The sequence below is a fragment of the Podospora pseudoanserina genome, chromosome 1 (assembly GCF_035222485.1).
Source record: "Podospora pseudoanserina strain CBS 124.78 chromosome 1, whole genome shotgun sequence".
Lineage (NCBI taxonomy): Eukaryota > Fungi > Ascomycota > Sordariomycetes > Sordariales > Podosporaceae > Podospora > Podospora pseudoanserina.
In genome coordinates this window covers 3,181,904-3,200,660 of record NC_085920.1, presented here as the reverse complement: position 1 = coordinate 3,200,660, position 18,757 = coordinate 3,181,904, and the positions used below count along the sequence as shown (strand labels likewise).

At 53.1% G+C, this 18,757-nt stretch overlaps 8 protein-coding genes across 8 annotated transcripts; 5 read left to right on the top strand and 3 right to left on the bottom strand.

Moving 5' to 3' along the window:
• The first annotated feature begins 65 nt into the window (after positions 1 to 65).
• Positions 66 to 953, top strand: QC764_109035 (uncharacterized protein). The gene is made up of 2 exons (XM_062942171.1): positions 66 to 191; positions 248 to 953. The coding sequence occupies exons 1-2, from the start codon at positions 165 to 167 to the stop codon at positions 755 to 757; spliced, it is 537 nt and encodes a 178-aa protein (XP_062805096.1). The 5' UTR covers positions 66 to 164; the 3' UTR covers positions 758 to 953.
• A 135-nt stretch (positions 954 to 1,088) lies between these two features.
• On the bottom strand, positions 1,089 to 3,189 carry QC764_109030 (uncharacterized protein). The gene is made up of 2 exons (XM_062942170.1): positions 2,306 to 3,189; positions 1,089 to 2,244 (listed from the first exon to the last, which is right to left on the bottom strand). The coding sequence occupies exons 1-2, from the start codon at positions 2,820 to 2,822 to the stop codon at positions 1,709 to 1,711; spliced, it is 1,053 nt and encodes a 350-aa protein (XP_062805095.1). The 5' UTR covers positions 2,823 to 3,189; the 3' UTR covers positions 1,089 to 1,708.
• Positions 3,190 to 3,362: 173 nt separating this feature from the next.
• rna1 (Ran GAP Rna1) lies at positions 3,363 to 5,198 on the top strand. Its single transcript, XM_062942169.1, has 2 exons — positions 3,363 to 3,811; positions 3,888 to 5,198. The coding sequence occupies exons 1-2, from the start codon at positions 3,617 to 3,619 to the stop codon at positions 4,947 to 4,949; spliced, it is 1,257 nt and encodes a 418-aa protein (XP_062805094.1). The 5' UTR covers positions 3,363 to 3,616; the 3' UTR covers positions 4,950 to 5,198.
• A 737-nt stretch (positions 5,199 to 5,935) lies between these two features.
• On the top strand, positions 5,936 to 6,409 carry QC764_0010890 (uncharacterized protein; the record flags this gene model as incomplete). The annotated part of the gene is made up of 1 exon (XM_062939878.1): positions 5,936 to 6,409. One exon carries the CDS (start codon positions 5,936 to 5,938, stop codon positions 6,407 to 6,409), a length of 474 nt encoding a protein of 157 aa, XP_062805093.1.
• A 167-nt stretch (positions 6,410 to 6,576) lies between these two features.
• Positions 6,577 to 9,693, bottom strand: HRD3 (ERAD-associated protein). Its single transcript, XM_062942168.1, has 3 exons — positions 9,523 to 9,693; positions 7,304 to 9,451; positions 6,577 to 7,240 (listed from the first exon to the last, which is right to left on the bottom strand). The coding sequence occupies exons 1-3, from the start codon at positions 9,548 to 9,550 to the stop codon at positions 6,786 to 6,788; spliced, it is 2,631 nt and encodes an 876-aa protein (XP_062805092.1). The 5' UTR covers positions 9,551 to 9,693; the 3' UTR covers positions 6,577 to 6,785.
• Positions 9,694 to 9,857: 164 nt separating this feature from the next.
• On the top strand, positions 9,858 to 12,973 carry QC764_109000 (uncharacterized protein). The gene is made up of 3 exons (XM_062942167.1): positions 9,858 to 10,355; positions 10,418 to 10,940; positions 11,002 to 12,973. Exons 1-3 carry the CDS (start codon positions 10,055 to 10,057, stop codon positions 11,192 to 11,194), a joined length of 1,017 nt encoding a protein of 338 aa, XP_062805091.1. The 5' UTR covers positions 9,858 to 10,054; the 3' UTR covers positions 11,195 to 12,973.
• ERG10 (erg10, acetyl-CoA C-acetyltransferase) lies at positions 11,251 to 13,729 on the bottom strand. Its single transcript, XM_062942166.1, has 4 exons — positions 13,011 to 13,729; positions 12,830 to 12,879; positions 12,673 to 12,748; positions 11,251 to 12,613 (listed from the first exon to the last, which is right to left on the bottom strand). The coding sequence occupies exons 1-4, from the start codon at positions 13,073 to 13,075 to the stop codon at positions 11,605 to 11,607; spliced, it is 1,200 nt and encodes a 399-aa protein (XP_062805090.1). The 5' UTR covers positions 13,076 to 13,729; the 3' UTR covers positions 11,251 to 11,604.
• An 87-nt stretch (positions 13,730 to 13,816) lies between these two features.
• QC764_108980 (uncharacterized protein) lies at positions 13,817 to 17,996 on the top strand. Its single transcript, XM_062942165.1, has 5 exons — positions 13,817 to 14,063; positions 14,210 to 14,331; positions 14,397 to 16,540; positions 16,715 to 16,802; positions 17,284 to 17,996. Exons 1-5 carry the CDS (start codon positions 13,840 to 13,842, stop codon positions 17,847 to 17,849), a joined length of 3,144 nt encoding a protein of 1,047 aa, XP_062805089.1. The 5' UTR covers positions 13,817 to 13,839; the 3' UTR covers positions 17,850 to 17,996.
• Positions 17,997 to 18,757: the final 761 nt, after the last annotated feature.

Sequence of the window (18,757 nt, the reverse complement as noted above, 5' to 3'; positions counted from 1 at the left end):
GCCAATCACTGGGGTGCCATTTGCGATATGACGTAGCGGAGGATACAAGGGTACTTACACACATTATGTAGAGCTTCAACACCACGATACAAGGAACTCACTTTCACAGTCTAATTCTCACATACAATTCTTTTGTTCTGAAACCATTTGGAAGAACGGTTAAAATGGACACCCCACCATCCGAAATGGACGTAAGTTCCCCCTACAATTATAAACCATCATACAAACTAACCCAATGCCCCCCAAGTCAACCACCTTCCTCCATCTCACCACCCTCCTCTACCTCCTCCTCCAATCCCTCCCCCTCCTCCTCTGGCCCTCTTTAACAACAACCCTCCTCACGCCCCCGAACTACTACCCCCCCTCCTCTTCCGATCTCGTCTCAACCTACCTCTCCCGCACCCTCGCCCTAACAAACCTAACCCTCGCCGCCCTCCTCCTCGCCCTCTCCGGCCTCCTCCCCTTGAGCCCTTCCCCATCCCCTTACTCCTCCGCCGCAGTCCTCATCACAACACTATACCACTCCGCCACGGGGGTATACTCCTACACCCGGTACACCACCCCCCGCACCTCCCAACCGATCCACCTCTTGGGCTGTCTAGCAAGCAGTTTCCTCGCTTGCGTAGGGCTCTACGTCCTCCTATTCGGAGATGGGAAAAGACTGAGCAGGCGGACCGGGGCGGATAAGGCTACCAGCGGGTGGCCTTTCAGGAATAAAGAGGCGGATAGGAAGAAGAAGAAGAAGAAGTCGGGTTGAGGCCTCAGGATGAGGACGAGGAAAGGGTTGGACATTGGACATAAAAAAAAACCTTGTGTGTGTGTGTGTGTCATAAGAGGTGTAAAATGGCATGTTTTGTGGTTATAGTCTATAATGCTCTCGCATGTCATGGACAGAAGAAAATACAGATAATGCCACCGGGAAATAGGGACCTTCAAAGATAGGTAGCCAGCCCACGGGTTTTTTTGAAAAGTAATTATTTAAACCTACAAAGAAAATCAAGCAGGCCTTTGAGGATTGTTAGCAGGCATAGGATAGTTAATAGCTAGACCTTCAAACACTCAACACACACACGCACTCAAAAAGATAGTCAATGGGCCTTGAAAGCAAACAGGCGCTAAATATGCATTGATATGCCTCTTAAGAGATGCCCAAGAAGCATTTGATTTTATCTTGTCAAGTGACTCTACTTACAACGCTTGTCCCGGACCACATTTCCCATCCCCAGTCGAACCGTCAGGCGGGGTACGAAACATTGTGCCGCTTCTCGAGATGAACCCAAAGGTAATCCATGGTTTTGATCGCCTCCTCAGACCGGGGGCAAGTTTTCACCGGACAAGTAACAGACTGTGAAATAGGATTGCCGCCTGCATCTTTGGACTTGTGCACCCAAGAGTAGTGACTATGGAGACCTCGATAACTGATGTAAGGCGTTTCAGACCTCTCACAGTTCTTGAATCGACATACGTAAGGCGCGGCGAAAAAAGGTATGCGCAGCTTCAAACAGACGACTTCAGCCTCAGCAGTGTTTTCAGCGGTGGCCAAATACGTCTCGCTGACATCGCAGGATCGAAAAGCCAAATGCACATATTGATTTGAGGCGTTGTTGGAAGAACGGGATCGATCCGAAGCATTGTCGGAAGAAGGGGGTCCTTGGATATCCAAAGGTACAGAAGACGCGTCCAAAAGCTGATCTTGAGCGCCCGTAGACTAGTTTTGCGCATCCTCGACAGAATTTGCGGCGGCTTCAGGAGCCGTCAACACCACGTCCGCCTCTCCCGACAACACTGCCTGTTTACGAGCAAACCAGTCCTTCTCGCTCCGTATGACCTGCTCCAGAAGAACCTCCTTCTCCAGCCACTCCTGTTTGTAGAGTTCACCGACTTCCTTGAGCTCAGCCTCGAGCCGCTTCCCTTCTTCCTCGGCCCACTTTAGCTGAAGTTTAGTTAGCTGGAATAGCTCCTCACGTGGCATAGCAATCTCCTCGGGACTAAACAGCTCTTCGTCCAAGGGTGTGAGCATGTCCTCGGAGTCTTCGTAGGGAACATCGCTGTCATCTACCGCGTCATCTTGGCCGGTAGCGTGCGATTGTGGTGTCTTAAGAATGATACGGAGGTTCTTGCTCGACTTGCCCGTGGTTTGGTGGGCCTTCGAGACGGGATCTGAGGGTCGGAGGTCTTCTGTCTGGTGGACTGTTCGCATGTGCTTGGCCAGGGCGTCGGAGCGGGTGAAGGCGCGATCACACTCTGGGCGGCAGTAGTTAGTACCAATCATCACCATGCAGAGCAGCTGTTTTGCAGAGCCTACCTGGAAGATAGCAGTAAAATGGCTTTTCCCTGGTGTGACTTCGCATGTGAGCTTTGAGAGCGTAACCACTGGCATGGGCCATTCCCTTCCTAGTGCATCCAATCCATTCACAAGTATACTTCTTTGCTCGAGTCTCGATATGATCGCTGTGGATGTGTTCGACCAGATTGTCCATGTTGCCCTGGTCGCCAGCCTTGCAGCCCTCCCAATGGCAGATGGTGACCTGTTCCGCATACTCTTCCTCCTCTTGGCGCGCATTGATGGGCGAGTTTGGCACGTCGCCATCGGTGTCGGAGGAGACTTGCGATACAGTATCAATGTCTGGGTCGACGCTGGCCTCCTTATGAAATGCTGGCGAGGCTACCGAGCCAGTGGCCGTCTTGAGCCGTTTGGTTGGTGGTGCGTCCTCCATGATGTCTTCGGGGGCGTCGCGATCTGGAAACTCGTTGTCGGTGGAATCCATGGAAGAGAGGGGAGAGCCCGAGTCGTCATCGATCGGGCTGCTCAATCGCGCCATTTTTATCGGCTCTGTGGCAAGGCAAGAGCGAGTTGGGATATTGATGGATCGGACGATAGGTAGATTGGTTGTTGTGGGTGCGATTTTGATTATGGGCGTGTTGAGATGGATATAGATGAAGTATACCCTGGTGTTCCGTGCTCCTTTTATAAGTTAATTCTCAGCAATATAAGCTCATCCGCGTCGCAGTCTAATGATACGTGGCGTTGGCTCTGCTGAAGGATATTAAAAAGTGAAGAGAATTGTTGAAAAGTCAGAATTATTAGGTTTGGGGGAACAATCGTGGACGGCGCAAAACATTCAATGGACGGCAGGATGCTGGTTGAGTGCCAGCACCCGTGCTCTGCTCTGCTCTGCCTGCAGGAGCGTGTCTGCCGCCGATCAGCAACAGTGACATGCAAGTCGCAGGGGCGGGGATGGTGACGGGAATGACATGAGCTCCCGGCAGCCGGCTGACAGCTGGTCACTCAAGGCCACCTCCCAGGCACACGGTGCGCACGCAACAGATGGTTGCCACTGGCACTGCTTGGTTGGCGCCCAAAACAATCTGGAACGCAGGGACTTTTCTCAGCTTGTTTACCCCTCTGCCCCTCCCCCACCATCGCTGTTTTTATATGTACCACACCCAAAGCAAAGACTCGCTCCTGCAGCCATCCACCACCTAGATACGCGTGCCCTTCCGACTTACCCGACATAGAGCCAAACCTTGCACCTCTTGCAATACCCTACCACCTCAAGTTCACGTTCTTCATTCTTTGCTCTTCATCGTCAGATTCAGGATTCAATATACAAACATGGCCCCCACCACCAAGGTCTTCTCCCTCGAGGGGAAAGGTCTGAAGCTGGACACGGCCGAGGACCTGGAACCCCATATCGCCGAGCTTCGCGCCATGGAAGATGTCGAGGAGGTCCATCTGCTTGGTAACACACTCGGTGTCGGCGCATGCAAACTGCTTGGAGAGGTGCTTGCGACCAAGAAAACATTGCGCGTATGTCTCCTTCTCCCGCCTCCTTTGTTGCTTACTCGCCAGCCCCAGGTGACTGAACTAACCACTCGCGACTCAGGTTGCCAACCTCGCCGATATCTTCACCGGTCGCCTCCTCAACGAAATCCCAGAGGCCCTTTCCTCCCTCCTTACCTCCATCCTGAACCTCCCCAAGCTCAACACCATCAACCTCAACGACAACGCTTTTGGCCTCAACACACAAGCGCCACTCGTCGCCTTCCTCGCCGCACACGTCCCTTTGCAGCACCTCTACCTCAACAACAACGGCCTGGGCCCCCACGCCGGTATCCTGATCGCCGATGCGCTCTCGGAGCTCCACGCAAAGAAGGAGGAGGCGCGCAAGCAAGGACAAGATGTGCCCGACCTCGAGACAGTCATCTGCGGTCGCAACCGGTTGGAAAACGGCAGCATGACCGCCTGGGCCAAGACTTTCAGTCTACACAACAAGGTCAAGGAAATCAAGATGGTTCAGAACGGCATTCGGCAAGAGGGTATTTCGCATCTGCTTAGCGAGGGTCTGCGTCACACTTCGGAGCTCAGAGTGCTGGACCTCCAGGACAACACATTCACCTTGAAGGGCGCCAAGGCTCTGGCAAAGGTTGCGCCCGGCTGGACTGAGCTTCTCGAGTTGGGCGTCGGCGACTCTCTTCTCAGCGCCAAGGGCAGTGTGCTTTTGGGCGAGTCCCTCGCTCAGGGCAAGAATAGGAACCTTGAGATTCTGCGCCTGCAGTACAACGACATCACCGCCGCTGGTCTCAAGAGCCTTGCCGAGGCTGCGAAGGAGGCTCTCCCCGCGCTCAAGAAGATTGAGCTCAACGGCAACAAGTTCACCGAGGACGACGAGTCGGTTATCCTCCTGCAGGAGCTGTTGGAGGAGCGCAAGGAGAAGTTTGGCGGTGACATTGTCGTTGAGGACGACTGGGGTCTTGACAGCCTGAGCGATCTTGAGGAGCTGGATTCTGATGAAGAGGAAGAAGAGGAGGAAGAGGAAGAGGAGGTTGAGGAGCGGGCCGAGAAGCTCATCAAGGAGGCCGAGGAGGCTCAGGAGGAGCCAGTCGTCCAGCGCAAGGACAAGGAGGTGGACGAGTTGGCGAGCAAGCTCTCCAAGGCTACGATCTAGGCCTGGGGGGGGTAATAAACAAAAACAAAAACAAAACAGAAAGAAATAAAGGAGTGTTGACCTCTAGACGAGGTGCTGTTTTTGCCCATGATTTACCACGATACCCGAAGAGGAGAAGGTTGTTGGTCTTGACAAATGGGACGCAATTGGGATGGTTTGTTACACTAGAATTGAAGCGTTTGTTCTTGTCTGGCAGTACTGTCTGAGGGTAGAGTTTAGGTATACAATACAAACCCCTTTATTGAATGGATTCTTTATTGGGTGGGGATTGGGTGTCCCAGATGAGATACTGGCTGGATGCCTGTTGATGGTGTTTGGACCTCCTGGTCTCATGATGCAAAACATCATGCCCACAACCAAAACCGTGCGCTGAGAATGACAGGAGACATACGAAAGTCTTGACGTCTATGTGTGTGTGTATGTGTGTGCCGGCAGGTTTGAAATGTGCTGCTTTTTGGATGGAGTGATCGTGGTTCGAGTCGGTGGTGGTGTGCCGGTCAGATGCGCAGTCATGCCACCAATGTAGTCTGAGCCTCCCAGCGACATTTTGGGAGGGTGAATGAATCCTTCGTTGATAAATAACCCCCAAGGCATTTTTTTTTTCTCGCTTGCGGCTGGGGGCTTCAGTCAAGCAAAAAGAACAATTTATTAGATTAGGCATTATTGTCGAGTATTAGTTATCACTGCTGTCGTCGACAAGACTGACAGCTTTACCTACACAAACACCACTTACACACACGCCTACCTTGCACAACATTATCGCAAGAAACCACCACACAATCTTGAGCATACGACATATCACTGCTTCTCTACAACACCTACCTTGAGCACACCGAACCATCGCTCTCAGTCCAGTCACACACAACAAATCAACCCTGAACAAACCACGCATCTGCTCTACACTTCTCAACAACCTACCTCGAGCACACCAAACCACTGCTCGCAACAACCTCTACTGAGCACAACCATCCTGCTCCTTTACCACCATGAAACCGACAACCAAACACCACCCCATCCTCCACTTCGAACCCCTCTCCGACTCCCCCATCCCCATCCTCTGGGACCTCCTCCTCGCCTGTTACGCTATCCGCCTCACCCTCCTCTACGCCCTCCTAACCCTCCTTTCCCACCTCATCCTCTCCCCCCTCCCCTCCTCCCCCATCACAACCCTCGTATCAGCAGCCCTCTGGACACGCTACCTCACCCACCGGTTCCAAGTCCCCCCCGCAATTGGCTTCAGGGCCGCAGTTGGCCTCCTAGCAGGAATGATAATCTTCCTAATGGAGGAACTGCTCTCCGGGTTGGAGTACGAGATGGGATATGGGGGGTTAAAGGGTCTCGGGGGGTGGGTCATGGCTGGGGTTATCTCCATGCCTGTAATCATGGGGTTGGGCGAAGAGGGTAAAGAACGGTGGGGGAGGTGGGAAGGAAAGGGGTTGGAGTTCGGGACGAGTTATTAGCATTCAAGAGATAAGGGGGATTACCGAATTATGATTTAATGATAAAAAGTAGTTTGGCGAGAGAGTGAAGAAGGATGGTCTGAGTGAGTGAGTGACAGGTGATGATAGATGGGAGATTCCATGTGGCAGGGTTACACTGCAACTGCCGAAGTCTGGGGGTTGGGGTTGGGGTTATCTCCCTTGTTCAACCACCATCTACCCCTCGAAACCTTGATCTTCTGATTGGTGTTGGCTATGAAACAGCAAATTCTCTATTACCAACTACGCAGAAACAAAAATCACCAAAGCCACCCTAGGAATACGCCTCGCTCAATGCCTTTTTGCAACTGTGCCCTTATGATACACTTGATTCAATCCCTTCCATACTTCACCTATATCACCCTAATGATATTCTTTCAAACCTGGGACTACCAGTCCCTCGCGAGTCAATGACCAACCCCCCCTGCCCCCCATCCCCAAACCCCGGCTGCCCAAGCTGAGGAAATGGTGCTTGGGCCGCACCCGCAGGTGGCGGTTGTTGTTGCGGTTGAATGTTCCCACCCTCCTGCTCTCTCCGCCTCGCCTCCTCCTGCCTCTGCTGTCTTTGCGCCCGGTAAAACAACAAGAACGCCAGTGAAACAACCAAGCCCATGATGATCAAGCTATCTAGCACACCATCCTCGTCAAAGTCTGGCCCATCACCCCCGGGCATCTGACCGGCACCGTTCTGACCGGCGGTGGCCTCATCATAGTACTCGTCCGAGTAATAGTCATCATACAACTGCCCCGCTGCATTCTCCTCTTGGAGGAAGTTGTTGATCCACTCACGGAGTGACCAGTGCTTCTTCTCAACTGTATCACAGCATGTTAGCTTTGGATGTTCAAACGATAGTAAAAGAAAAAGGTAGTCCATACCTGGCTCATCCCTGATGCTGTTGATCGCCCCGTTAGTGAACGTATTCCACGCACTCTTCGCCCTCAACTTCAACAAGCTCAACGACACCGGCAAATACGCCTCCTCATTGATCTCATACGCTGCGTCGTAGTGTCTCTTGGCCAAGTGGTAGTCCTGCTGGAGACCGACCCCGTGCTCGTGCATCCAGCCCAGGTTGTACATGGCTTGCGCGCTCTGCTGGTATTCCGACGCGCCCTGGTAGCACTGCAGGGCCTTATCCACATCTGGCTCTGCCCCGATCCCATGAAGATAGTAATCCCCCATCTTGACCAGAGAATCAATATTGCCCTGGCGGGCGGAGCGAGTCCAGTACGTCAGGGCGAGACGGGGGTTTCGAAGAAGGGGCGACTTGACAGCCCTACGGTAAAGCCACTGTGGGATCTCCAGGAGTGATTGCTCAGGGTCGAGCATAAATGCAACGTTGTTCTGTGCCTTTTCATAGCCCTGCTCAGCGGCGCCAAGATACTCAAGCAGAGCAAGTTCTTCGTCGCCGTCGTCATAGGCCAGGTTAGCCTCGGCCCAGGAGGACACAAAAGGCTCAGCCCTTTCAGACACGCTCTTGAAATAACCCAACGCAGCGCTGCATGACTTCTCACGGCCAACCCCAAGAAGGTTGAGCTCGCCGAGATAGTAATATGACTCGATGCTGGCCCACCGGGCAGCAAGTTCAAAGTAGTGGTTGGCCGCCGCCAGGTCATCGGTACCGCCTTGGTCAAGATGAAGAGCACCTAGCGCCACTTCGGCATAGGGGTAGTCCTGCATCGCGGCCGCCTTGAAGTATTCCGTAGCTTTGGGGACGTCTACAGGCACTCCATATCCATTGAGGTATAGCAGGCCGAGACTGTACTGTGACTGGGAGTCCTTGAGATAAGAGCCCCGTTCAAACCAGTACTTGGCTCGGATGAAGTTCTGGTCAACGCCCTCTCCACGCATATACATACGCCCAATGTATCCAGCCGCCTTGGCTGCATACTTATCGAGCCCAGGTTTGGGATTCTGGACTTGTTGGCCCTTAACCCAGTACTGCTGCGCAACCTCATAGAAATACCTCTTTGCCTCGGCCAAGTTGATCTCGTGGCCTCTCTGCCCCTCGTAGTAGATTCTACCCAGGTTGAACGATGCTTTAAAGTCGCCCTTTTCGGACATCAGGTTGAGATACTCAATGATATCCTCGATCGAAGCATAAGAGTCGGGCGACTTCTGGACACTTTCCCTTCCGGCACTGTACGCGCTGGCGCCTTCGCCATACACTCCTCCAAGTTCGTCGGCAATCCTGTGTGCTTCGTCGACCCAGCGCATCCCGCCCGGCGGTCCTGACCGGTACCACGCAATGACCTTGTCGGCAACCTGTTTGTAGTACTTGACAGCGACGTCACAGTTCTTCGGTGTCCCAATGCCTGCGTGGTGTCGATAAGCCAGTGACATTTGCGCTCTCGTGTGACCCCTATTCGCAGCGAACGTGTAGTACAGGAGTGCCCGGGCCTGGTCTGCCTCCACAGCACCACCAATTCCAGTCGAATACATGAGCCCCATCATGTACAAGGCCGAGTTGTTTCCATTGAGCAGTGCCAGCTTGTGGTAGTTGTCGAAGGCCTCCTTAAAGTTCCTTGGGTGTGAAAAGTTGCCATAGAAGTTCATCTCGGCCAGAATATACAGGGCGTCCGAGTTGTTCTGTCGTGCAGCTTCATTGAGGAGTTTAGATGCATGTAGGAGCGGTCCGCTGAGACTCGGGGTGGGTTGCGGCGTCTCGGCCGGGGGTGCGGTGAGCCGCAGTGTTGGGACGGCTTTGAGAGCAAAGTTCAGGATCAAGCTGACAACGCCCTGGTGTCTCTTTGCTTTGTGATGTAATGGCTGGTATAGCTTTCGTAGTTCGGTCATGGCGGAGTGGACGAGTTCGGCACCTGGTTGCTTGTCAGTGGTCTCTTGGTTCTTGGCCCCCTTGTATGTCCAACTATCCATACCAGGCTGTTGCCCTCCGCTTGGGGCCGAAGCCATATCTGGGCGGAATCCATCGTCGTCTGCTTGTTTTGGCTTTGCTGAATCGCCAGTGAGGACATGTTGATCGGCTTGCGCTTCGGCGTAGGAGAAAGCGAGGGCCTGCAAGAGCACTGCAAGTGACGTGTTAGTGGGCTACGGTGGGCGTCTTTGCAACATCTCTAGTTGTGATGGGTTGGCTCACGGAATAACCACAGAAAGTACCGCCTCATGGTGGGTTGGTAGTGGTGAAAGTGATATGGAAGGAGTCTGTCATGTCATGGCTCGCCCAGAAAGTCGAAATTCGGGATCGACCAACTTGGTTTGGCGAAAAGTGGTCTGAATGATGTTGTCAGTGTTGATTGTAGGTAAGCTGTCCAGATCCATAACAGCTCCCGTTGTGACAAGGGCCATGTAAGCTGCCCTTGAAGATGCGGCCCAGGTGGCACCAGCTGCCAAGCCGGTTCATTGCTGCAAGTCACTTTCCCCAGCAGGTATACTTCTACAAAGATATCAAACAATTTGAATTCTCATTTGACTTTTTATGATTTGACTGAGAATATCGTGTTACAATAAGGTCATTGAATACATATTTTCATCTTGTAGGTTCTGCAAACCGAAAATTGGGCTCTCACACAACCTCTCACCCAAGCTTTTGCAACCTGACTAAATTTCTTTTTTGGTCTCACTCACTTACACTGCTCACAGGCACCGGGGATACAAAGCTCAACCTCAAAATGTACCAACTCACGGCCGTTGACGGCTACAAATACCCCAAACCAGACACTTATGTTCCGGAAATTCTCCCCATAGCTGCCGGCCTCGCAGCCATTGCTTCAGACCAAACCCTCAGTCTCTTCGACCCCACCAGACTCAACGCCGGCCCTCTCAAGCAAATCACAACCGATCATGGGAACCTCACCTGTGCCAAAGTATACGATCCCGCCGAGTCGATAGTCTGCACCGCAGGTGAGAATGGCACCGTCTCCATCTGGGATTTCAGGACAAATCCCATCAAACCCGCCATGCAAATACGAGGTGAGTCTCTCTCTCACCCACCTTCTTCCTCCCGTCTAAACATATCACTAACCATATACAAGGCAACACCGACCCCATCCCCATCCTCTCCCTAGCCTGTTCCAACCCCACTCACACCCTCGCCGCCGGCACCGAACTAGCCAACCACCAAGCCTCCATCCTCCTCTGGGACCTCCGCTCTTCTCCGTCCTCCCCCAAGATCACCTACACCGAAATCCACTCCGACGACATAACCGAACTCACCTTCCACCCAACAACCCCCAACCTCCTCCTCTCCGGCTCGACCGACGGCCTCCTCTCGATAAGCGACACCCTCATCACCGACGAAGACGACCTCGTCATCACAACCTTCAACCACGGCTCCGTCCACCACGCCGGCTTCCTCAATCAGTCCTCTGAAATCTACGCCGCCTCCCACGACGAAAAGTTCGCCATCTACGATATGTCGGACGGCACCATTGAAAAGGGGGCGGCAGTCTTGGATATGGGGGATATACGAGAGGCGGTGGGGTGTCAGTACCTGGCGAATGTGGTCCCGAAACTTGGGGGTAATAATGGGGCGGTTGTTGGGGTGGGGGCGCAGGAGTAAGTACCTACCTTGGGGCTGTAGGTATGGGGAGTGTACTAACGTGGGAAAACTATATAGCCAAGAACTGTTTCAACTCGTTCATCTCGTCAAGGGAGGGAACGGGCAGTGGGGGTTGGATAGGGAGAGCGTGGTTGCTCTGCCGGGGGCGCACGGGCAGGAGTTGGTGAGGAGTTTTGTTTTCTACGACGAGCAGCAGTTGGTTATCACGGGGGGTGAGGATGGGGCAGTTCGGTCTTGGAGACCGATGTAGACATGATGAAATAGTTCACAGATAATACGAAGAGTTACAGCAACTAGGGATTGGAAAGTGGTAAGATAGTTTGGAAGCGACGATTTATATTATTCGACTCTCACTCTCTCTCTCTTTCTCTCTCTGCTAAAGAGCCGAGAAATTAAAGGCTAGGCCTGGCGATAGGCTGCTCAACTGAGGACGAGGACGACGACGACGTCGACGAAGAAGAAGCTACCGATCTAAAACCCCGAAGGAAAAACACAACCATTTTCAATCAGATCATATCCCTTATTAAATGTGTTTTGTGTATTCGCAGCCCCGCCTGAGCTATTAAACGCCGTGACACCCCCTTCCTTTCCCTATGCCAAATGACCCAAACCAGCCATAAAGACATTCACACTTTCTCTTCAAAGCCAGGGTTTCATCACTCACTGCAGATTCTCAATAACCAAAGCCGAAGCACCGCCACCGCCATTGCAGATACCAGCAACACCAATCTTGCCCTTCTTCTCCCTCAGGACCGAGGTGAGAGTGGTGACAATACGAGCACCAGAAGCGCCCAAAGGATGGCCGATAGCGACGGAGCCACCAAAGACATTGACCTTTTCGGCGTCAAGACCAAGAAGCTGGATGTTGGCGAGGGCAACAACGGAGAAAGCCTCGTTGATCTCATAGTAGTCGACATCATCAGCAGTAATGCCAGCATGCTTGATAGCCTTGGGGATAGCAAGCGCAGGGGCAATGGTGAAGCGGGCAGGGTCGCGAGCGGCATCGCCCCAACCAAGGATCTTGGCAAGGGGCTTGATGCCGAGCTCCTTGAGCTTGCGCTCAGAGACAAGCACAACAGCGGCGGCGCCGTCGTTGATGGGAGCAGCGTTGGCGGCGGTGACAGTGCCGCCGTTGGGAATAAAGACCGGGCGAACAGTCTTGAGCTTCTCAATGTTGAGGTTCTTGACCTCCTCGTCACGGTCAATCTTGATGGCGGGCTTGCCACGGCCGCCGGGGACCTCGATGGGGGCGATCTCGGTGAAGAGACCGGCCTCGGTGGCGGCCTGGGCCTTTTGGTACGTCTTGATGGCGTACTCGTCCTGGGCCTCGCGGGAGAGGTTGTGTTCCTGGCTGCAGAGCTCGCCCTGCATGCCCATGAGCTCCTGCTTGCCGTAGGCGTCGCGGAGGCCGTCCTTTTGTACGCCGTCGACGAGGCCGGCGTCGCCGTACTTGGTGCCGGTGCGTAGGTTGGGGAGGTAGTGGGGGGTGTTGGACATGGACTCGGTGCCGCCGGCGACGACGATGTCGGCGTTGCCGGTGATGATGGTCTGGGCACCGAGAATGATGGCCTTCAGTCCGGAGGCGCAGACCTTGTTGATGGTTGTGCAGGGGACGGATTCGGAGAGGCCACCGCCGATGGCGCACTGGCGGGCTGGGGCTTGGCCGAGGCTGGTTGGGAAGACATTGTCAGTTTTCTGTTGTTTTTGAAGGGTTAAGCAATGACCTACTTGGCAGAGAGGACATTGCCAAAGAAGACCTCCTCCACATCCTCAGGCTTGATCTCGGGCACACGCTCAACCGCAGCTGTTGTTTACCCCCGGATTAGCGAACTGGACCTTGCTCGTTGTGCATGCATGACATTGCGGTGGTCTGACGTCTACATACACTTGATGGCATGGGAACCAAGCTGAATAGCAGTGAGGCTCGAGAGAGAGCTAAAGCAAGGAACGCAAAGGTTAGCTCTCCATCGTCTGAACAAGTCGTTGAACCTGCGGGGACTTTGTTGGGCAGATGTTTGTTTCTGCCCCCGATTCATGGTGGGGTACACGTAAAGGGGTTCTCTCACCCGAGGAAGCTCCCTAGGGGAGTGCGCGCAGCGCTGACAATGTAAACAGGAGGAAGGCCGGCCATCTTGAAGGACTGTGTTCGGGATTAGGAAAACTGAAGAATTCGGAGAATTTCGAGCAAGGAGGGGCGGTGATGGGGAGGGGGAGGAAGCTTTGTTTTATGAAATTCCCCAGCGAACTGATGAGATGGATCACACCGCCTAACTGGACCCCCCTTCGACCCCCTTCCCACTCCCCACCATTTTTTAATTGGAGAAAGACTCCCCGCGGGGCAACGGTTCCTGAGCCGTTGATTTGCCTCGCATGCACTTAGACTTGTTCGAGAGAGCTACGCGGGCCGCCACCGCCTCGACTTGGAGCCCAACAAAGATCACCACGGAATCATTGTTCTGGCTGATCACTTACTATTGTTCTCGTGGCAGAGCACCAGAGCAGCAGAGGTGGCATGAAAAAGGCTCGTTTCCAACAAGTTCTTGGCCCCTTGCAGCTGGCCGGCGGTACCATGCCATGATCTGCCAGGGACCTCCCTGTCTTTCTTGATCAAAAAGATCTGATAAAGATTCTGATCCGATCAGCGGAGCTGTGGGTGAGTTGGACTACGGCGGTACGTAGGTAGATGGCAATGCTGAATTGTGAAGCCAAGACCAGGGTTATGTATGTATAAGAGTATAAACGTCCAGTTCAACCCCATCACGAAGGAGGCTGAACCTGGGAGTTGTCCTGATCGTATCCAGACTCTAACCGCTGAATTTATCTCGGCATATTGTTTAAGTATCTTTCTTTTTCAAGTGCTGAGTTGGAAGTTGAAGAGTTGTACAGTGAGAATTGATGCCAGCACTGCCCTCGCACAGTAGCGTCCCAAAACAGTTGCCTGCCGGGACTTGGCCTGCGCAGTTGGCTCGTGCGCTGCCAACCATTAATTTTTGGAGACTTGGTGCTGCGAGAAGGCTCGCGACGACGCGACGAGCCTCAATCCAGCCAATTCAACCCCAACTCCCCGATACCCTCAGCAAAATGGATGACGATCTTTATGACGAGTTTGGAAACTTCATGTACGTTTGTTCTCACTTTCACCCCTGATTTCTTTTCTGCGATTCCCCCCGTCCCCTGTTTACATCTTCATTAATCAATCCCAGTCGCAGCCTCTTGCGATTGCCTGCCTGGCACAACTCGATCCATGCTAACTCTACACTCACAGCGGCGAGGCCGAGGCTTCCGAAGAAGAATCCGAACATGGCGTGGATGCGGGCAACTACGCTTACGATGACTATCCTGAGGAGGCACCAGAGGCCACTGGCCAGGAATTGATGGAAATTGACGGTGAGCATCATCGCCTGTTGTTGCGCTTGGAGGCGCCGAGGGAAGGAAGCTGATATTGGCTACAGATGATGGTCCATCCAACGCCGTGATCCTCCACGAAGACAAGCAGTACTATCCGACGGCAGCCCAGGTGTATGGCGAGGGGGTTGAGACGATGGTTCAGGAGGAGGATGCGCAACCACTAACACAGCCCATTATCGCCCCCGTCGAGCAGAAGAAGTTCAGCATCGAGGAGGCCGACCTTCCACCAGTGTTCTTCGACCGCAGTTTCATGACCGATCTCATGAACTATCCCGAACAGATTCGAAATGTCGCCCTGGCCGGACACCTGCACCACGGAAAGACGGCGTTTATGGATATGCTGGTATTGGAGACGCACAACATCAACGACAGGCTAGAACAGAGGACAGGGAAGAAGCGGGACGAACAACTCAGATATACCGACGTACATGTGCTAGAGCGGGAAAGAGGATTGTCAATCAAGGCGTCGCCCATGAGCTTGGTTCTCCCCAACACCAAGGGCAAGTCCCATCTCGTCAACATTATCGACACACCCGGCCATGTGGATTTCGTCGATGAGGTTGCCGCGGCGTTTCGGCTGGTGGACGGTGTTTGCTTGGTGGTGGATGTGGTGGAGGGTGTTCAGGTCAACACAGAGCAGATCATCAAACATGCCGTTCTCGAGGATATCCCGATCACATTGATCGTCAACAAGATGGATCGCCTGGTTCTCGAACTGAAGCTGCCACCCAACGACGCCTACTACAAGCTCAAGCACGTAATCGAAGAGGTAAACACTGTTATCGAGAACACGATCCCCGGCAAGGGCGAGTCGAAGAGGGTCAGTCCAGAGAGAGGCAATGTGCTGTTTACATGCACTTCGATGGGCTGGTGCTTTACCCTGAAGTCGTTCGCCAAGATGTACTCCGACAGCTTCGGAGGCGTCAACATCGAGGAGTTTGCTAAACGGTTATGGGGTGATGTCTACTTCAACCCAAGGAAACGGAGCTTCACAAGGAAACCCGTCGATGAAGGTGCTAAGCGGTCCTTTGTCAACTTCATTCTCGAGCCTATCTACAAGATCTATTCTCACACTATTAGTGAGAGCCCGGAGGATCTCAAGGGTACTCTTGCGAAGCTTGGCATCCAACTCAAGCCTTCCCAGTACAAGACGGATCCCAAGGTTCTGTTGAAGCTGGTTTGCGAGCAGTTCTTTGGGCCATCGACCGGGTTCGTTGATATGGTCTGCGAGCACATTCCTTCTCCAGCTGAGGCGGCCCAGAAGAAGCTCGAGCGCTACTACACCGGTCCTCTCGACACAAAAGTTGCCGAGTCGATGAAGGCTTGCGATCAAAACGGACCTCTGGTCATCTATGTCACAAAGCTGTTCAACACGGCTGATGCCAAGAGCTTCAATGCTTTTGGGAGAGTGATGAGCGGTATTGCTCAGCCAGGGACCGAGGTTCGGGTATTGGGCGAGGGCTACTCGATCGACGACGAGGAAGACATGGTCGTGGCCAGAGTAGCCGAGGTCTTCATTGCCGAAACTCGATACAATATCCCAACCGATGGAGTCCCTGCTGGGAACTGGGTCTTGCTGGGCGGCGTTGACAATTCGATCGTGAAGACGGGTACGATTGTAGCCAAGCAGTTCGAGGATGACGAAGACGCCTACATCTTCAAGCCTCTCACTCACCTGACCGAGTCTGTTCTGAAGGTTGCGGTGGAGCCCATCAACCCATCGGAACTGCCAAAGATGCTGGACGGAATTCGAAAGATCAACAAGAGCTATCCTTTGGTGACTACGAAGGTGGAGGAGTCTGGCGAACACATCATTCTCGGAACCGGTGAACTCTACATGGATTGTGTGCTGCACGACTTGCGCCGTCTCTACGCCGACATGGAGGTCAGAGTATCGGATCCCGTCGTCCGATTCTGCGAGACGGTACAGGACATGTCAGCCACCAAGTGCTATGCCATCACACCAAACAAGAAAAACACCATCACCATGGTGGCCGAGCCATTAGATGATGGCATCGCAAAGGACATCGAGTCAGGGGCCGTGAGGATACGGGACCCGCCTCGAAAGACGGCCAAATTCTTCGTCGACAAGTATGACTGGGACCTTTTGGCGGCCAGAAGCATCTGGGCCTTTGGACCGGAAGAGATGGGTCCAAATATTCTCCAAGACGACACATTGCCAGGAGAGGTGAGTTTTTCTTTTTTTTTCCTGTCATTATTGCAACACGCCTCTTCCGCGTCATTCACTCCGGCACCCCAGTTTGCCGAGGCTTTGCCCCGGATCGCCCAAATCGGGCCTTTTTCTCCCCCTTCTACCGCACCACTCAGTAGTAGACTGACAGATCTTTTCTTCTCTTTCCAGGTCGACAAGAAACGATTAGCCACGGTGAAGGAGTCGATTCGTCAGGGTTTTGCTTGGGCCACCCGAGAAGGCCCACTATGCGAAGAACGTGAGTTTGAAATCCCTTTTCGATACGGTTACTACTACCCTTTCTGTTTCATTCCGGTCTTCTTGTGCATATGTTCCTGCAGTGCAGGCAGAAGGGTACAAGCGTACCTATCATTTTTCTGGTGGCCACCCCATGGGGGTTGCCGTGCATGAGGGGGTGTGGCTTTGCCTGGTTTGACCACCTGCTCAAATCAGAATTTCACGGAGGGGATGGAAATGCATGCATGCATGTTATGGACGCCTCCCTGGCAGGACATGGAGAGCTTCTTCCCCAGAGGGTTCCTTGCTTTGCTTTGCCTCGCCTGTTGTTGACAACGGCAGGTATGGAGTGAAGGAATCTGTGGGGGACGGGGACGAGGGGGGGGTCACCGGGCTGGGAGTCTTGCATGCTTGACAATGGCACAGTCATGCCACCTCATACTTTGTTTCCCGTCATTGACCCTAACCCTTTCCTTCACATGCTAATTTGGTTATCTCCTCAGCAATCCGCAACACCAAGTTCCGCCTCATCGACGTTGCCCTGGCGCAGGAAACCATCTTCCGTGGCGGCGGCCAGATCATCCCCACGGCCCGCAGGGCGTGCTACTCGTCCTTTTTGATGGCCTCCCCCAGGCTGATGGAGCCGCTTTACTCGGTCTCGATGACTGGACCTCAGGACTCGGTGTCGATGGTGTACAACATTTTGGCCAGGAGGAGGGGCCATGTCTTGTCGGATGGGCCCATCGCGGGCACGCCGCTTTATAGGGTCAATGGGTTGATACCGGTGATTGATAGTTTTGGGTTTGAGACGGATCTGAGGATCAACACGCCGGGGCAGGCGATGGTGAGCTTGGTGTTTGACCGGTGGAATATGGTGCCGGGGGATCCGCTGGACAAGGAGCAGGTTACGAGGCCGCTGCAGATGGCAAGCGCGCAGGCGACGGCGAGGGATTTTGTGCTCAAGACTAGGAGGAGGAAGGGGTTGAGTGAGGATGTGAGTGTGGCTAAGTTTTTGGAGAGGGAGTTTTATGAGAGTTTGGTGGGGAGTGGGACTTTGGGGGAGGCTTGAGATTCCCCTTGAGAAGGGTTGGTCTAGGTCAAGGTTTAGAAATGTTGTATTATGTTAGGTATTACGGTGTTTTGTGGGTGGTTCTACCTCTGTATATGGAGACCTGACAATGGGAAAAGTAATTAGAGGGAAGGAAGTGTTATCATCACTTGAACTTTTGCTGGTGATTCTACGAGGTCTGAAGCCTGCCAGTTGCTGCACCAACTCTCACAGCTGGTCTGCCTCGGAGCATCCGACTAAAACAACTCGGTAGTTGGAGGTTGGTCCTCTCCGGGGGCTTTGTTCCTATGAATTGTTCTAGATCTTCTTTGGGGTTGATGTGAGAGTGGAGGTTCGATGTGTTGTTGTGGATGTGTGTGGCGAGTGTCTCCGGGCGGTTATGCAAGGCACGAAAGTGGGAGGGCAATTAATTTATTTTGTTGCTTTATCTTCTTCTATGCACATGGCTGCCGGGTTCCCGGGGGAGAGGTTTGTAAGCAAGCTTTCATAACTACTGCATTCGGGTTTGGTTCTGGTTTCTTTGCTGTGGTGCAGATATTGAACTACTATCTACGGTTTCTTGGTACCTTAAGCATCGAGGAGTCTGTCTTGTTCGTTTCGTGTTGTTATAAACAAGACACACTACATCGGGTTATCAATTCGCATTATCAGGCCCTTTATCGTGGGATATCTGCTTCTCTTTCTATTCCAGAATCTATGCATGGGAGGGGTTTTTATGTTTACTCACCTGGCGTATTGCTTTGTATGTCCCATGTTTTACACATGTGAAGGGGGGGTTGTATGATAGTTTCAACTGCCGTTTTTGTTCCCATGTACCACCGGGGAGTTGCAGTCAGGTCTGTACTCTTGACATAACTTGCCCACTGTGTTGTTGTCTGATTGCTACTGCCATCTTATGCTGTGCGAAT

What these genes read in the sequence shown, in the direction of transcription:
- QC764_109035 (XM_062942171.1), top strand. Translation starts at nt 165, where the DNA reads ATGGACACCCCACCATCCGAAATGGAC. An exon ending in CCCCACCATCCGAAATGGAC is followed by an intron (nt 192 to 247) that starts GTAAGTTCCCCC and finishes ATGCCCCCCAAG; the next exon opens with TCAACCACCTTCCTCCATCT.
- QC764_109000 (XM_062942167.1), top strand. Translation starts at nt 10,055, where the DNA reads ATGTACCAACTCACGGCCGTTGACGGCTACAAATACCCCAAACCAGAC. An exon ending in ACCCGCCATGCAAATACGAG is followed by an intron (nt 10,356 to 10,417) that starts GTGAGTCTCTCT and finishes ACCATATACAAG; the next exon opens with GCAACACCGACCCCATCCCC. An exon ending in GTTGGGGTGGGGGCGCAGGA is followed by an intron (nt 10,941 to 11,001) that starts GTAAGTACCTAC and finishes AAAACTATATAG; the next exon opens with CCAAGAACTGTTTCAACTCG.
- QC764_108980 (XM_062942165.1), top strand. Translation starts at nt 13,840, where the DNA reads ATGCCAGCACTGCCCTCGCACAGTAGCGTCCCAAAACAGTTGCCTGCC. An exon ending in ACGACACATTGCCAGGAGAG is followed by an intron (nt 16,541 to 16,714) that starts GTGAGTTTTTCT and finishes TTCTCTTTCCAG; the next exon opens with GTCGACAAGAAACGATTAGC. An exon ending in AGGCCCACTATGCGAAGAAC is followed by an intron (nt 16,803 to 17,283) that starts GTGAGTTTGAAA and finishes TTATCTCCTCAG; the next exon opens with CAATCCGCAACACCAAGTTC.
- QC764_109030 (XM_062942170.1), bottom strand. Translation starts at nt 2,822, where the DNA reads ATGGCGCGATTGAGCAGCCCGATCGATGACGACTCGGGCTCTCCCCTC. An exon ending in ATTTTACTGCTATCTTCCAG is followed by an intron (nt 2,245 to 2,305) that starts GTAGGCTCTGCA and finishes ACTGCCGCCCAG; the next exon opens with AGTGTGATCGCGCCTTCACC.
- HRD3 (XM_062942168.1), bottom strand. Translation starts at nt 9,550, where the DNA reads ATGAGGCGGTACTTTCTGTGGTTATTCC. An exon ending in GTACTTTCTGTGGTTATTCC is followed by an intron (nt 9,452 to 9,522) that starts GTGAGCCAACCC and finishes CGTCACTTGCAG; the next exon opens with TGCTCTTGCAGGCCCTCGCT. An exon ending in CAGCATCAGGGATGAGCCAG is followed by an intron (nt 7,241 to 7,303) that starts GTATGGACTACC and finishes GCTGTGATACAG; the next exon opens with TTGAGAAGAAGCACTGGTCA.
- rna1 (XM_062942169.1), top strand. Translation starts at nt 3,617, where the DNA reads ATGGCCCCCACCACCAAGGTCTTCTCCCTCGAGGGGAAAGGTCTGAAG. An exon ending in CGACCAAGAAAACATTGCGC is followed by an intron (nt 3,812 to 3,887) that starts GTATGTCTCCTT and finishes CTCGCGACTCAG; the next exon opens with GTTGCCAACCTCGCCGATAT.
- ERG10 (XM_062942166.1), bottom strand. Translation starts at nt 13,075, where the DNA reads ATGGCCGGCCTTCCTCCTGTTTACATTGTCAGCGCTGCGCGCACTCCC. An exon ending in CCCCTAGGGAGCTTCCTCGG is followed by an intron (nt 12,880 to 13,010) that starts GTGAGAGAACCC and finishes TCCTTGCTTTAG; the next exon opens with CTCTCTCTCGAGCCTCACTG. An exon ending in TGGTTCCCATGCCATCAAGT is followed by an intron (nt 12,749 to 12,829) that starts GTATGTAGACGT and finishes GGTAAACAACAG; the next exon opens with CTGCGGTTGAGCGTGTGCCC.